The 17,365-nt window shown below is 38.4% G+C and overlaps 1 protein-coding gene across 12 annotated transcripts in view; it reads right to left on the bottom strand.

Annotated features, from left to right (window-relative positions):
- MCM9 (minichromosome maintenance 9 homologous recombination repair factor) overlaps positions 1-17,365 on the bottom strand; it is a 323,915-nt gene that overhangs the window by 223,401 nt on the left and 83,149 nt on the right. For 10 of the 12 annotated variants that reach the window (XM_012450079.2, XM_064360749.1, XM_064360752.1 and 7 more), the window contains one exon: positions 4,425-4,599. In XM_012450079.2, coding sequence (XP_012305502.1) covers positions 4,425-4,599 — 175 coding nt within the window. Of the gene's footprint in view, positions 1-262; positions 790-4,424; positions 4,600-17,365 lie in introns of those variants that run through there. The other 2 variants (XM_064360756.1, XR_010336625.1) reach the window with 2 other exon arrangements.

Below are 17,365 nucleotides of genomic sequence, written 5' to 3'. Positions count from 1 at the left end.
GTGATACGAATGTGATTTCTTTTGCATGTTTTTTTATACAGGTTTGATTTTGTAAAAAGATAAAAAGCCATGTTTCACAAATTCAGAAAATAAAATTAAAAAGGTAAAAACAGCAAATGCTGTAAGTGAATGCAAACAAAGTTCAAAGCCAATTTCTTAACTATATCAAATAAATAATAAACTACACAAAAGAATTCATTCAAACTACTTTTGAACATGCACTCTAACAATATATAACCTCAGTGGTCTATCTAAGCACAAAAAAGGACCGCAAAGAGAGCTTGACTATTAATTTTTTGTGTTTATTGGTAATAGTGTTGATGTAATATTTCTGAAACTATTTTGGAGATGCAAATGCATTCAAAAATATAGAGAATTCTATAAACACCTTTATATACATATGAAATAAAATAATTTTGAAGAGTCGTAAGTATCTTCTGACCCAGGCCTAAGTTGACATACACCAACTCTATTTGAGAACACCCCTGTAAGAAGGGTGTTATTATTTTTGCATCAGAGATGACAGTTATCACCCACAACATTAAAAAAAGTAGTAACAGTGGTTGGAATTGATTCTAGGTCTCTCCGACCCAAAGCTCTTTCTATCATAACTGAATTACTTTTAACAAAAATATCAACAATTTTGCTTTGTATTAAATGAAGGCATATTTCACTGTGGTTGTTGCTGGCATTTGTTGTCCCAAGTGGCGACAGTGGCAGTTTAAAGCAGTGTTTGATCTCTTGGAAGCATCTGTTCCTCCTGGGGGTTCTTATTTCAGGCCATATTCTCTGTATGGAAAACACAGAACCTAATAATCCGAGATAGAAGAGACTCAAATCCAGGTTGTATGACTGCTCTGTTTTTAAATAAAATGTTAATTTTTTTTTTTTTAAGAGATGGTTGTCACTATGTTGCCCTGACTGGAGTGCAGTGGTGTGATCATAGCTCATCGCAGCCTTGGCTTCCTGGGTTCAAAGGCCTCCTCAGCCTCCTGATTAGCTGCGACTACTCACCTGTACTTGCCTGTTTTTTGTTTTTTTTTCTTTTTGTATAGAGATGGGGGTCTTGCCATCTTGCCCAGGCTGGTCTGGAACTCCTAGGCTCAAGGGATCCTCCTCTCTCAGCCTCTCAAAGTGCTGACATTACAGGCATGAGCCACTGTACCTAGCCTAAATTCTTGAACCATGTGAGAAATGTAAAGTCTGGTTGAAATTTTCAGGCCAGCATGTATTAGAAACATTAAATTCTGAATCAAAAGCAGCTACTAGTAGATGCTCGTGAGCACATGGTGGTCCTGTCGTCCCTGGGAATAGGCTGGAAATTAACTGTTCAGTAAGATCAGAGGCAACCATAAGAACCCAAGCTCTGTTATTATAAGATAATTAGAAAATGTTTTCACTAAATTAAACAAGAAAAAAGAAACCTTTTCAAGATGGAGAAATAAAAGGTACAAACAACTGAATAGAGTTAATTACATAATTACATGGTTACATAATGTTTAGGAACCAAATATCTTTTAAACTACATGATAATAAAATTGTACAAATGACTTTATGAACCCAGAAATTAGTTATGTGGGGTGGGGGGAAGAATGCTAGCTTTACTATAATAACTAGAGAAGAACAAAGATTCTGTAATTCCTTTAATGCATTAAATAATCTTTAAATGAAATCTATATGCTAAAATGCTTGGAGAAGCAAAAACTCCTATGTAAATGTAAAAAAACTGAAAGGCTAAAATACTGGTTGTGATCCATGCCATAGCTTAAGGAGGTATTAAATTCTAGATCGTATCTAAGACAAAACAGAAATAATGAAAGAACCTTATCTTGAAACTATAATAACACAAATCTTTGCACAGTAATAACCACAATAACAATGCCTACCACGTGCAGTGGTCTAAAAAGGAAGCTCTTTAGAAAAATACGCTAGATCAAAACACTCAAAGTGCTTCTAAGGCAAAACTCCTTTCAATATGCAGTCATAGGTTGCTTAATATGGGATACGTTCTGAGAAATGCATCATGAGGTGATCTGTTCTGGTGCTAACATTCTAGAGTGTACTTAAACAAACCTAGATAGTATAGCCTACTATACACCTAGGCTATATGGTATAGCCTATTGCTCCGAGGCTACAAGCCTACATAGCATATTACCGTATTGAATGCTGCAGGCAACTATAACACAAAGGCATATAACTGTGCATCTAAACATATCTAAACACAGTAAAAATAAGGTATTCTAATCTTATGAGACCACCATCATGCATGTGGTCCATCACTGACAAAAATGTTATGTGGTGCATAACTATGTATTACATGCTTGACAGATGGTTTAAAGGAGAAATAATGAACATTTGACTATAAATATGAGTAGCAAAATAATTAAACTTCAAATCTCTCACCTTCTAGCTTTACAACTTTATGTCCTCTCCTTTCCAACAGACAAAAAAAAAAAATCGAATCTGAAGATTTATCCTTCAAATTATTTCCATTGGAAGATGTCACCCAATTAAAAGAGGATTTTACTGATCATAAATGTATCACCTCCCTAGGTACTATTATTACTTTATATTCCCTTCCAAATGTAGGTCTAATGTCCTGACCCCAAGCTTCAGCTGTGAACTTGCCCCTCATACATTGTTACCAAGCAGGGAAGAGATGAGTACAGCAAGAGTAAGTGTTTGGAAACTTCAATAGCAATTGGGCAGAGTAAATTCATGTCTGCTAAATCTAAAAATAAAATGTATGGGTTTTCATATTTTTTAAATTAAGGGTTATGTGGCATAATTTACATATAGTAAAAATCACCTTTTAGCCCTTCTATAGGCATTCTCTTCTAGCCCACTAGCAAAAAATTTATGATTTTTCTCCTTACAGTTTTGCCTCTTGTAGCGTTTCATATAAATGGAATAATAAACTATATAGCCTTTTGTACCTGTCATCTTTTGTTTCACATCATAGTTTTAAGATTCATCCATCTTGTTGATTCATGAATGTATAAGTAGTTTGTTCCTTTATATTGCTAATAGTATTTTATGATATGGGTGTATCAAGATTTACCTATCCATTTATCGGTTGATAAACTTCTGTGTTGTTTATGCTTTCAGGTGAATATGAACAAAGCTGCTATAAACCATTTGGGTATAGGTCTTTTGGGATGGGAAAACATATAAATATTCAAGTGTTCTAGCACAATTTAAAAAACCTATCCCTTCTCTATTGAATTATTTGACATCGTTCTTGAAAAATCAATTGACATTACATCTGTGGGTCTATTTCTGGACCTTTATTCTCTTCCATTGAAGACTCTATCCAGCGTCACAATGTTTTGATAATTAAAGCTTTATGGCAAATCTTAAAGTAAGTCCTCCAAATTTGTTCTGCTTCAAAGTCACTTTGGCTATTCTAGCTTCTGTGCTTTTCTATATTAACTTTAAAACCAGCCTGTCAATTTCTACCAAAAAGTCTGTTGGGATTTTTTTTTTTTTTAATTTCAATAGGTTTTTGGGGAACAGGTGGTGTTTGGGATTTTTATTAGAGTTACACTGGGCTGGGCATGGTGACTCATGCCTGAAATCAGTGCTCTGAAAGACCGAAGCAGGTGGGTCATCTGAATCCAAGAGTTTGAGACCACCCTGGGCAACATAGCAAGACCTCATCTCTACAGAAAATTTAAAAAAAAAAAAATTAGTCAGGCATGGTGGCACATCCCTGTAAGTCCCAGCTACTCAGGAGTGGGTGAATGGCTTGAGCCCAGGAGTCCAAGGCTTCAGTGAGCTATGATCAGGCCTCCGCACTCTAGCTTGGGTGACAAACTGAGACTTTGTCTCAAAAAAAATTTTTTTTTAATGCATTAATTCCACAGATCACTTTGGGGAGAACTTGCATCTTAACAATATTAAGTCTGATAGATGAAACTAGGTATATCTCTCCATTTATTTAAATACTTTTTGATTTTCTTAATGTTTTGCAGTTTTTAATATACAAATCTAGAATAGATTTTGCTAAATTTATCTGGAAATACTTCGTGTTTGGAGGTGCTATTATAAATGTATATTTTATTTCAATTTCCAATTGTTCATTGCTAGCCAACAGAATGTTTATACTTGGCCATGTAAGATTCACTTATTAGTTCTAGCAGCTTTCCATAAATTCTTTTTGTTTTTCTATGTGGACAATCATGCCACATAGAATATAGGCAGTTTTGACTTCTTCCTTTCCAGTCTGAATGTCTTTTCTTTTTCGTACTAAACTGACTAGACTTCTAGTACAATATTGACCAGAAATGGTAGGAGCTAACCTTTGATATGCTCCTAATCTTAAATGGAAAACACTTACAGCTCAACAAGGTTCACATTTTCCCCTAACCATATATTAAATAATTCCATTATTCCCATAGATTTTAAAGAAAAGAAACTCTTACCCAGCTTTAGCAACACTTATGGTTTGTTGCTCCATTGCTTCATGGATACTGGTCCTATCATGCTCTTTGAGGCTATTGAACTCATCAATACAGCAAAGGCCCGCATCTGCAAGAACTAATGCCCCAGCCTCCAAATTCCATTCTCCTGAGTCTTTTACAGCAGTTACCGTCAAACCTGAGGAAACAAGCAAGCCATGTCAACTTTTATTTTCAAAAGCATTATCTTGACTGGGCGCAGTGGCTCACACCTGTAATTTCAGCAATTTAGGAGGCCAAGGTGAGAGGATTTCTTGAACTCAGGAGTTCGAGATCTGCCTGGAGAACATGGCAAGACTTTGTCTCTACAAAAAATTCAAAAAATTTCTGGGCATGGTGGTGTATGCATCTGTAGTTCCAGCTACTCAGAAGGCTGAGGCGGGAGGATCACTTGAGCCCAGGAGGTCAAGGCTGTAGTAAGCCGTATTAGAGCCACTATACTCTTGGCCTGGGTGACAAAGCAAGATCCTGTTTTTTAAAAAAAGGCGTATCTTAACCTATGAAAGGAAAGAAATGCCTACATTTTAAAAAGAAGAGCATAAAAACTTTTATTTGCAGTTGACCAAGAATGGATGGCATCAGGATAATTGCTTCACATATCTAGTCACTGGAAGGCCTCAGAAGCTCGTGTTCTAAAAATCTAAGATGTGTTCTCCAGCACTGTGTAACAACCACAAGTCTGCAAATTTTCTGTCTCTCCTTGTAGGTACTCTGGTTGAGCGATCTGAACTTTTGGAAGAAGCAAACAGATCTCCAGAGACCTTATGACGGAGGTTGTATACTATACGCTGTTTACAGAAAAGGGTCCGGTGATACAGAATAGTAATTATTATATCCCACTGATAAAAATGAAAAGTTTGCTCCCAGTTACAATATCAGGGAAGGGATTCTCTTCATGTCTTGTTGATTTTTATTTGTCATGTATATCAGTCAATAACTCAGAATTGTCAAAAGCAAAAAGCTTTGAAGTCAACAGGACTTGATTTGAATCCTAGAGCTGTTATCCTAGCCATTGAATTACAGGCATGTTTCCTAATATATACAAGCCTGACTTTATTAATCTGCAAAAGAGGATAACAATAGAAAATATCTTATAGATTCTTGGATATTTAAATAAAATATAACTAAAGCTCATTAAAAGGTATATAAAACATGAGTACTTTAAGAATAACTATTGTTGATATACATGGATAAACTTCTCTCCAGACTGACCAAGAAAAAAAAAAAAAGAAGAGACACTAGTTACAAATATCAGGAATAAAAGAGAAGACACAACTATAGATCCTACAATGAACTAATAAGGAAATACTATGAATAACTCTATGCCATACATTTGATAACTTAGAAATTTAAAAAAAAAGTCATTTTTTTAAAAATATGCAAAGTTTATCTAAAAAGGAACAGATAACTTGCATAGTCCTTTATCTGTTTTGATAATTAAATATTTAGTTAAAAACCTTCCAATACAGAACTCTGAAGGCTAAGATGTCTTTATAGTGAATTTTACCAAATATTTGAGAAAGAAATAATGTCAATGTTACACAAATTTTTCAATAATATAGAAGAGTAAACAGTACCCAACTCATTTAATAAAGTCAGAATTATCATACTAATTGTCATAATTGAACTGTTATACTAGACAAAGACATATTATAAGAAACCTATAGACTAGTGCCTCTAATATGGATGCGAAAATCCTCAACAAAATACAAGTGAATCAAATCCAACAATATATAAAAGGATAATAGATTATAACCAAGAGAAATTGGAAGGCCTCAGAAGCCCCTGTGTTCTAAAAATCTAAGATGTGTTCTCCAGTATTGTGTAACAACCACAAGTCTGCAAATTTTCTGTCTCTCCTTGTAGGTGCTCTGGTTGAGTGGTCTAAACTTTGGGAAGAAGTAAACAAATCTCCAGAGACCTTATGACAGAGGTTGTATACCATACGCTGTTTATAGAAAAGGGTCCAGCGATAAAAAATAGTAATTATTACATTCCATTGATGAAAATGAAAAGTTTGCTCCCAGTTACAGTATCAGGAAGGGATTATCCCAGGAATGCAAGGCAAAGTTAACATTTGAAAATTAATCAATGTAATTCACCATATCAATAAACTATGGAAGAAAAAAATCATACCATTGTTTCATTAGATACAGAAAACACATTTCACAAAACTCAATAATCATTTGTGATAAAGCTCTCAGAAAATTAGGAATGGAAGAGAACTTCTTCAACTTGATAAAGGGTATTTACAATAATCCTACAGTTAATATACCTAGTGATAAAAGACTGATTGCCTCCTCATCCCTCACAAAGATCAGAAAAAGGCAAGAAGATTTTTCTCTTATCACTGTTATTCAAAATCATGTTAGAGGTTCTAGCTACTGAAATAAGGCAAGGGAAAGAAATAAATAACATACAGACTGAAAAAAAATTAAAATAAAACTGTTTAAATTTGCAGACAATATGATTACATAGAAAATCCCAAATAATCTACTAAAAACCAACTAGAACTAGTAAATGATTGTGGCAAGGTTACAGGATACAAGTCAACTGCTGGAATATTTGGATGTAAGTCTTACAAAATACATGCAAGAATCTGTATGCAAAACTACAAAACACTGATAGAGGAATCACAACAACCAAACTGAAAGATAGAATAAACTCTATTTTCAAGATGTCAATTCTTGAAAATTGGAAAACTCTATTTTCAAGATGTCAATTCTCCCCAAACTGTTCTACAGTTAAATGCAATTGCAAGCAAAATCCCAGCATGATTTTTTAAAAAACAAAGTGACAAGGTAAGTCTACTATTATTTACATAGAGAAGCAAAGGAAATAGAAGAGCTAAACCAAAAAACAAGGTTGGAGGTCTCACACAACATGATTTTCAGATTTACTATAAAGCTACAGTAATCAAACCAGTGTGGTATTGGAAAAAGGTTAGGCAGATAGAACACTGGACCAGAACAGAATCCAAAAGTTGTCCTGCACATAGAAGGTCAAATGATTTTTTTATAAAAATACAAAGGCAATTCAATGGAGAGAAGATAATCTGTTAAACAAATGGTGCTGGAGTAACTGACTATCTTTATGCAAGAACACAAAATGAATCTTAACCATACCTCACATTTAATATAAAAATTAATCCAAAATTAATTAGACACCTAAATGTAAAATGTAAAACTATAAAGAAAGAAAGAACACACGGGAGAAAATAGTTGTGAGTTCTTTTGGTTTCCAGTCTAACACACAAGGAGTTTAGAAGTCACTACTTCATCCTAATAAGTAAAAAGCTAAACAAAAAAATCAGAGAAATGAGAGCACAGGACAAATTACTGCCCCCAAAATTGAAGATGGTCAAGCAGCTACAGAGAATCACAACTTAGCTGATCAGAAATTCATGAGCATAAACTTTTAAGTATGAAAAACAAGCAAGAAATCTTGAACTATAATTAGCAAATTGTTAATGGTTCACAGTGGAAAAGTCTAAGACTTAAAAATTCAAGAAGGACCCTGTCATAGGGAAACCCCTACATTTTCTGTGAGTTTTACCTCTGAGAGCTCTACCAGCAACTCACAGTGAAGATGAGAGAAAAATCTACTCTTGCTTCTGGCAGAGGGAGGGAAAAGGAATCATTTAGAAATATACCAGAACTTCCTGTTCTTAACAGGAAGGAACTATTTTACCAGAACCTAATCTGCCTAGAAGAAGGGCAATACCCAACTCCAGCTCCTTCCAGTAATCTGGTACCACCCAACGGGGTGACTATGCAAAAACTGGGAAGTAATTGTGAAGTTCACAGCCCAGGGAAACATGCTCACTAAAAGGCTAAGACCTAATGACAGGACTATAGAATGCTTTCCCTTCCCCAACACCCTATCACTGCAATACTAAAGACATATTAAAAACAATTCTCCTTGTTTCTAGTACATCATGTCTACCTTTCAACAAAAAAACTGCAAGGCATACTAAAAGGCAGAAAATACAGTTTGAAGAGACAGAACAAACATCAAAATTAGATCTAGGTATGACATGGACACTGAAATGATCAAACTATGAATTTAAAACAACCATGATTAACATGCTAAGGGATCTAATGTAAAGAGCAGACAATATGAAAGAACAGATGGATAATGTAAGCGAAGAAATAGAAATTCTAAGAAACAATAAAAAAGAAACACTGGAGACCAAAAACACTCTAACAAAAATAAAGAATGCCTTTAATGGGTTTATTAGTAGGATGGACACAACTGAAGAAAGAACCTCTGAGCCTGAATATGTCAATTGAAACTTCCAAAACAGAAAAGAATAGCCAAGAATCATTGGACAACTACAAAAGGTATAACATACATGTAATGGGAATAAAGAATAACAATAAAGAGAGAAGGGGACAGAAGCAATAGGTAAAGCAATATTATGAAACATTTCATTGAAATATTGTCAGACAGTAAATTAGAAATCCAGGATGCTCAGAGAATACCAAGATAAATGTCCAAAAAAACCCTACACCCAAGCATATCATATTCAAATTTCAGAAAATCAAAGATAAAAAAAAATCATAAAAGAAGCCAGAGGAAGAAAAACAGCTTATGTATAGAACAGTGGTTCCCCAAACTTTTTGGCACCAGAGACTGGTTTCATGGAAGACAATTTTTCCACAGACCAGAGTGGGGATGGTTTAGGGATGATTCAAGTGCATTACATTTATTGTGTACTTTATTTCTATTATTATCACATTGTGTCACGTGATCCTTAGGATGTTGCTTTGCCAGCTGGAAACCTCTGTGGCTGGAGATGCCTCTGCTTGAGTTTTACTCACATCTGCTGGGCTTGTTCCACCCATTCAGTCCAGCAAGCTGTGCTTGGCTCACACTACTACCGGCCCAGATCTCATGCCTGCCAATGGCAAGCCAGGCACGGGGCAGCAATGGGTGTGTGAGTGAATAAGTGTGGTGTCTGGCCACTATGCACAGACAGGCATGCCAACTGTGGTGGAATGGGCAGCTGCAGGTGCCGGTTCCACGCGAGGCTGCAGCTGGACCAGATGTACCACATGTACCACAAGCACCACAAGCGGCTTCTGCTGCAGGCACCAGCATCTGGACAAAGGTAACGCAATGGTGCCCAAAAGCTCAGAGAGGCCAGGAACTGCAGAGCCCCAAAGTGGGTGTTACAGCATGTCACAGCCCTGGCTCAGGGAGCCTCAAGGTCTGGACAGCCAGAAAGGCTGCTGCTCTTCTCTCCTTCTTGTCACCCACAATGTGGCGAGTGGGGGGTGTGTTTCAGCTCTGTTTGTGTTACAGCTCTTTCAGTCCCATCATTCGACAGGTCCTGCGCTCTTGTCTCATGTCCAGGAAGCATGAGGTACATGGACAACTGGAGGATGAGCAAGGTGGAAAGGAGCTCCACTGAGTTACAGAACAGCTCTCAGAAGACCCCAAGTGGGTAGCTCCTTTCCGCAGGCAGGTTGTACTGACAAGTATCCAGGTCTCAGCAGAGAAGAGACCCGAAGTGAGTAGTCCCTTTCTGCAGGCAGGTTGTACTGACAAGTGTTCACCTCTCAGCAAGCTTCTTTCTGCAGGCAGGCTGACCTGATGAATGTTTGAGTCAGGCTGAGTCTAGGGTTTTTAATGGGCTCAGAAGGATGGAAGTGCATGCTGTCTGGAAAAAGCACCATAAGTTCTTACTTCAGGTTGCAGACTCCATCCAGAACTGGCAGCCTGGCCCTCAGGCTTCAGGCTGTCTCAGGCTTGATGGTGGGGCTTCACCAAGGACCCATCCCTTCCTGCCTAGGAACGAATCTGTCTGCCTCCTGCCACCATCAACATGCCATCCATGGTGCCCAGGCTGTTCAAGCCAAGGGGTGCCTGCAGGCCCATGCTGAGGCCCCACTCAGTACTCCCACATCCTCCCTCCCTAAGCTTGTCAGCACTCAAAGTTTCAGAGGGAGTTGAGGTGGTGGGGTGGCTGGTGTATCAGCACCACCCTGGGTGCTTCCATACCTGGCAAGGTCTCAAGAGTGCCCAGGCTCAGCTTCAACTTTTCTCTAAAATCAGAGCGAGAGCCAGGAGTGGGAAGAGGCCAGGGAGCAGGAGCAGGCACTTCCGAGCCTTTGGGGGAAGTGGGGCTTCCTGGGCCTCCAAGAATGCAGGGATGTCCAGTTCTAGAGCCATGGCTGGGCAGCTGCAGCTGCGCCTGGGAGTGTGGGGAACCAGCGTGGTAGTGGGCAAGGCTCTCTTCTGTTCCTTGCCCCCACCAGCTCCATGGAGCATACAGCCCTGGTTGTGCCTCCCATGCTGCAGCTGACATCCCCTCAGTGGCTGCTCCAAATGGGCCAATGCTGCCATCACTGTAATATATAATGAAATAACTATACAACTCACCCTAAGTAGAATCAGTGGGAGCCTTTAGCTTATTTTCGTGCAACTAGACAGTCCCATCTGGGGGTGATGGGAGACAGTGACAGATCATCAGGCATTAGATTCTCATAAGGAGGCACAAGCTAACTCCCTCGCATGCACAGTTCACCATAGGGTTCATATTCCTATGAGAGTCTAATGTTGCTGTTGATCTGATAGGAGGCAGGGCTCAGGTGACAATGTGAGCAATGGAGAGGAGCTATATATAGGGACATAGCTTCTGTTACTGACCTGCAGCTTACCTCCTGCTGTGCAGCATGGTTCCTAACTGGCCATGGTTGGGAACCCTGCTATAGAGCACCAAATAAAAGAAGTACATCCGATATCACCTCAGAAACCATGCAAGCAAGAAGACAGCAAAGTGAAATTAAATTTAAAGTGCTAAAAGAGAAAAATCCCCACCAACACAGAATTTTGTACTCTGAAAAATTATACTTTCAAAGTAAAAAGGAAATAAAAACTTTCTCAGACCAAGATTGAAGAAATTTATTGCTAGCAGACCTGCCTTTCAAGGAATGTTAAAAGTTCTTCAGAGAAAAGGAAAATGACATAGGTCAGAAACTCAGATCTATATAGAGAAAAGTAGAGCATTAGACAAAAAATAAGTGAAAGATAAAAACTTTTGTTTCTCCTATTCTTAACTGATCTTATAGATAACCATTTGTCCAAAATATTAATAGCAACAAATGGATTCAATTGTATATGCACAGGTATACATTCTTAATTATGCTTATATATAAGTGAAATAAATGAGAAGAAAGACCTAGGGACAAGGAGGAATTAGGAATATTCTGTCATTACAAGATACTTACAGTACGTAGTACAGCGTTATTTAAAAATGGACTTAGAGGCTGGGAGTGGCGGCTCACGACTGTAATCCCAGCATTTTGGGAAGCTGAAGTGGGTGGATCACAAGGTCAGGAGTTCAAGACCACACTGGCCAACATGGTGAAACCCCATCTCTACTAAAAAATACAAAAATTAGCTGGGCAGCTACTTGGGAGGCTGAGGTAGGAGAATTGCTTGAACTGGGACATGGGAGGCAGAGGTTGCAGTGAGCCAAGATCGCGCCACAGCACTCCAGCCTGGGTTACAGAGCGAGACTCCATCTCAAAAAAAAAAAAAAAAAAAAAAAAAAATAGATTAGTTGTAAATGTATATGCAAACTCTAGAGCAACCACTGTAAAAAAAAGTTTAAAAAGGCATATAATTGATATGCTAAGTGAGGAGAGAAAATGGAATCATAAAAATTGCTCAAAACCACAAAAGGCAGAAAAAGCACCAAAGACAAAAATAGGAACAAACAAGGGCTTCAGATAAAAACAGTAACAAATATGGTACATGCTATGGTCTGAATATTTGCCCCCCTGCCCTCAAAACTCATATTAAATCTGAATCCCCTTCGTAACAGTATTAAGAGGGTGGGAAATCCAACTATGGTATTTGAGAGGTGGGGCATTAGTGGCTTTATAAGAGGAGAGAGGATTAACACACTCAACTCCCTTGCCATGTAATGTTTTCTGCCACCTCAGAACTCTGCAGAGTCCCCGCCAGCAAGAAGGCCTTTACCAGATGTGCCGCCTCTACACTGCACTTCCTAGCATCCAGTACTCTAAGAAAAAAATCCCTTTTCTTTATAAACTACAGCCTCAGATATCTAGTTATAGCAACAGAAAACTAACTAAATACTAATCCAACTCTATCAATAATCGCCTTACACATCAATGTTCTAAATATATCAAAACACAGATATTGCCAGAATTGATTAAAAAAAAAAAGACCCAACAATATGATATTTACACAAAACCCATACTTTTTTATTTCAATCATTTTTGGGGTACAGGTGGTATTTTGGTTACGTGGATGAGTTTTTTAGGGCTGATTTCTAAGATTTTGGTGCCCCCATCATCTGAGCAGTATACATTGTACCCAATAAGCAGTCTTTTGTCCCTCAACCCCTCCCACCCTTCCTCAAGTCCCCAAAGTCCATTATATCATTCTCAAGCTTTTGCATTCTCACAGCTTAGCTTCCACTTACAAGTGAGAACAAACAATATTTGAAAACCCTTATTTTATAAAGACACATACAAATTAAAAGTGCAAGGGTAGAGAAAGATTTATCACACCAACAATAATCATTAAAAGCATGGTGATGTCAGCAACATGGCAGAATAGGAAGCTCCTGACTCTCTCTCCACCCACAAAAGCACCAAATAAACATCTACTCATGGATCAATTCCCTCTGAGAGAAAGTTAGGGACGAACTGAGAGACTCCTACCCACTGGGTGACTGAGAAAATTTCCACATCAAATGGAAAGGAAAAGCTGAGGCACACTCAGGCATAGGACCCTGCCTTAGACACTGCACCATACTATCTGGAAAGGAATCCCCAATACCAAGCTTCTTCCTGTGGAGAAGAGGATTTGTACTTACAGATAGCACCCTAACTCTAAGGTTTCCCATGGTCTCGTTTTTAATTTACTGGCTCTGAGAGCAAAGAGGATTATACACACAAGAACCTCTTTAGATCATGAGAAAAATGTGGCAGTTTGCTATGGGCACTCAGGTACTTCTGGGGGCTTCATCCCCAAAAAGCAGTGCAGAGAAGGGGCCTTAAAAACATACACCCCTTCCTTCTCCCTGAAAGGAATCTACAATACACTCTTCCAGTGGCTTACATGCTGCTCGTCTTCTAACTAACTTGCTTCAGGGAGTTAAAGAGGCAGACAAACAGCTTGGCTGAGAGCCTAAGAAGCAGACTGGCACTTCTTGAGTCTTTTCCCCTGGCTCACACCAGAAATAACTCCAGGTTTATTAATCTCTCATGGAAGAGAATCTGAGCACCCAAAATTTTACAGCTCCCACTCAACAAACAGTGTCCTGAACCTCCTATCCCTGAAACCAGAGGGAACAAAGTATATGTGAATCTATCTACATCACAGAAAAAAGCGCCAGTTTTATATGGGCATGTAGGCACTTTCAGGGATGCCTTCACCCAGGAGCAGTGCAGAGAAGGGGCTTTAAAAACAATTATTTCTCCTCAGATGGGGTTTATGCCACATATCAACTGCTCCAACATTTATAGCACTTCCCTAAAGACTCCCTCCCTAAACTACTCTTAGCTCTGACAGCAGAAGGTACTAGGCATTTGGGAGTCTCCTTAGATCACAGAACAAAGAGGTGGTCTTGAACAAGTGTGCAAACACTTCTAAGGGCTACGTCCCCTTGTAAAAGTGCCAAAAAGGGGTAAGAACATATAGCTTCCACCTTCTCTCCAGAAGGGGCTATGACATACTTCAAGTGGCCATTTGACAAGCTGGCTTCTAATGGACTTGCACTGGGGAGCTAACAGGGCAAATAAACAACAGTCCTGCAGCAGCCAAAGCCAAGGCTTGACACTTTATGAACTTTTCCTTTGGCTCACCCCTATGATAAATCTAGGCCTCCCCAATTCTACGTGCAAAATATCTGGTTACACATCAAGCGCCACAACTTCTGTAACTTCCACTCAAGTATTGTCTTCTTAACAAACCAGCTCTAGGAGTTGATGGGAGTTTGCATTCCTGAGTGGCCCTAGATCCAAGAAAAAAAAGGTAGACATACAACGGACCCACGTCCAGCAGCTATCTCCCCAGGATCAGACGGTACAGCCTGAATGTGAGTTCAGCATTTGCCATAGATCCACTACCTGGCTTAGCACAGAAAGGGTAGGAAATAAGATACCCACATCCAGTTTCACCATGAAGACAGAAGGAACTGAAACACACAGCCAATGCCTGAATCTTTCCAGCTACATCTAAGAGAATCTGGCTCCTTGTCTTGATGTACTGACAGAACATGGCACATCCTAAGCTCCATAGTGCCACCAAAAACAAAGACAACAATCTGGATGAACACAAGATTTGAAAAGCACCTTAAAATCTTTGGCCAGACAGATTAATGAGATCTTTCTCCCACATGAGACAAGTCTGGTACTTGTCTTATCTAATGCACAGAAACCAAAATAGAGAGTCATGAAAAATGAAGAAACAAGGAAATATAGTCCAAAGAAAAGACTATGGTAAATCTCCAGAAACCAACCCAAGTGAAGTGGAGAGATGTGTGTACCTGACAGAAAATTCAAAATAATGGTCAAAAAGATGCTCACCAAGGTCAAGAGAGAAATGCAAGAACAAACTGAGAACTTCAACAAAGAGAGAGTATAAAATTATCAACTGAGGGCCGGGCGCGGTGGCTCACGCCTGTAATCCCAGCACTTTGGGAGGCTGAGGTGGGTGGATCATGAGGTCAAGAGGTCGAGACCATCCTGGTCAACATGGTGAAACCCCGTCTCTACTAAAAATACAAAAAAAAAATTAGCTGGGCATGGTGGCGCGTGCCTGTAATCCCAGCTACTCAGGAGGCTGAGGCAGGAGAATTGCCTGAATCCAGGAGGCGGAGGTTGCGGTGAGCCGAGATCGCGCCATTGCACTCCAGCCTGGGTAACAAGAGCGAAACTCCGTCTCAAAAAAATAAAAAATAAAAAAAAAACAAATAAATAAAAATAAAAATAAAAATTATCAACTGAAAAGCATAGATTTGAAGAGTACTATGACTGAACTGAAAAATTCAAGAGAAGCATTCAACAGTAGATAAGATCCAGTAGAGGAATAGATTGGTTAACTTGAGACAGGTCACCAGAAATCATCTAATCTGAGGAGAAAAAAAAAGCAAAGAAGAAAAAGTGAAGTCAGCTTTAGCAATTTATGGAGCACCATCAAGTAAAACAACTTATGCATTATTGGCATGCCAGAAGGAGAAGAGAAAGGAACAGAAAACATATCCAAAGAAATAATGGCAGGAAACTTCCCAACCCTGAGTAAAAAGATAAAAAGCCAGAGGCAGGAAGCCCAAACAATACCAAGATGAATCCAAAGAGACCTATGCCAAGACAATCATAATAAAATTATTAAAAGTTAAAACACAGATCACTGAATACAGTAAAGTAAAAGCAAATGATCACATACAAAAGAACCCCATAAGACTATCAGTGGATTTCTCAATAGCAACCTTGCAGATCAGAAGTGAATGAGATGATATATTCAACATCCTGAAAGGAAAAAAAAAGCCCATCAACCAAGAATACTATACTTATAAATCCAGTCTTTTTAAAAATGAGGAGTGATAAAGACTTTCTCAAACAAAAAGTTAGAGCATTTGCCACCATTAGACCTGCCTGACCAAAAAAAAATGCTAAAGGGAGTTTTCATGCTGAAGGAAGAGGACACTATTAGTAGCATGAAGACATATGAGAGTATAGTCATGTGCTACATAATGACATCAACAGTGGTCCCATAAAATTATAATAGAGCTGAAAAAGTCATATTGCCTAGTGATGGTGATGCTACATCTATCATAACATTGTAACACAAGGCATTACCTATGTTTGTGGTGATGCTGGTGTAAACAAATGTACCATTCTGTCAGTCATATAAAAGTGTACAGTAATGTTCTAAGCCCTTACATTCACTCACTACTCACCCACTGACTAACCCAGAGCAACCCCAGTCCTGCAAGCTTCATTCACAATAAGTACCCTATACAATTTTACATGGTAATTTTACTGTATATTTTATATATTTAGATATGTTTAAATATACAATTACTTGTCATTTTGTCACAACTGCCTATAGTATTCAATACAGTAAGAAACTGTATAGGTTTGTAGCTCAGAAGCAAAAGACTATATGATATAGACTAGGTGTATCATAGATTATACCATCTAGGTTTGTGTAAATACACTCAGTGATGTTCATACAATGACAATTCACCTAATAATGCAATTTCAGGACATATTCTCATTGTAAAGTGATATATGACTGTACATTGTCAAATCCAAAATATTCTAGCAGTATAATAGAGTTAGGTAAATTAATTTATTTTCTCTCTCTCTCTCTCTTTCTTTTCTGAGATGGAGTCTCACTCTGTCACCCAGGCTGGAGTACAATGGTGTAATCTCAGTTCACTGCAACCTCTACCTCCTTAGTTCAAGCAATACTTCTGCCTCAGCCTCCCGAGTAGCTGGCACTACGGGCGCATGCCACCACGCCCTGCTAATTTTTGTATTTTTAGTAGAGACGGGGTTTTACCATGTTGATCAGGCTGGATTTGAACTCCTGATTTCATGATCTGCCCACCTTGGGCTCCCAAAGTGCTGGGATTACAGGCGTGAGCCACTGTGCCCAGCCAATTAATTATATTTCTAATAAAAAGGTTAAACCATTAAAAGAACTAAAGATAGAACAATTATTAAGGAATGTAAATTATAAAAAGATGTAAAGTATGACATCAAAAATATAAAATGTGTGAGGAGGAAAAATAAAAATGTAGATTTTGTGTATGTGATCAAAATTAAGGTGTTACCACTTGAAATGACCTATTGTAAGTGTAATATAATTTATGTAAGCATCAGGGTAAACACAAAACACAAGCCTGTAATAGA

This window comes from Aotus nancymaae, unplaced genomic scaffold (assembly GCF_030222135.1).
Source record: "Aotus nancymaae isolate 86718 unplaced genomic scaffold, 86718_ANA_hifiasm-v0.15.2.pri h1tg000040l, whole genome shotgun sequence".
In the NCBI taxonomy this organism is placed as follows: Eukaryota; Metazoa; Chordata; class Mammalia; order Primates; family Aotidae; genus Aotus; species Aotus nancymaae.
This window is presented reverse-complemented; position numbering and strand designations above follow the sequence as displayed.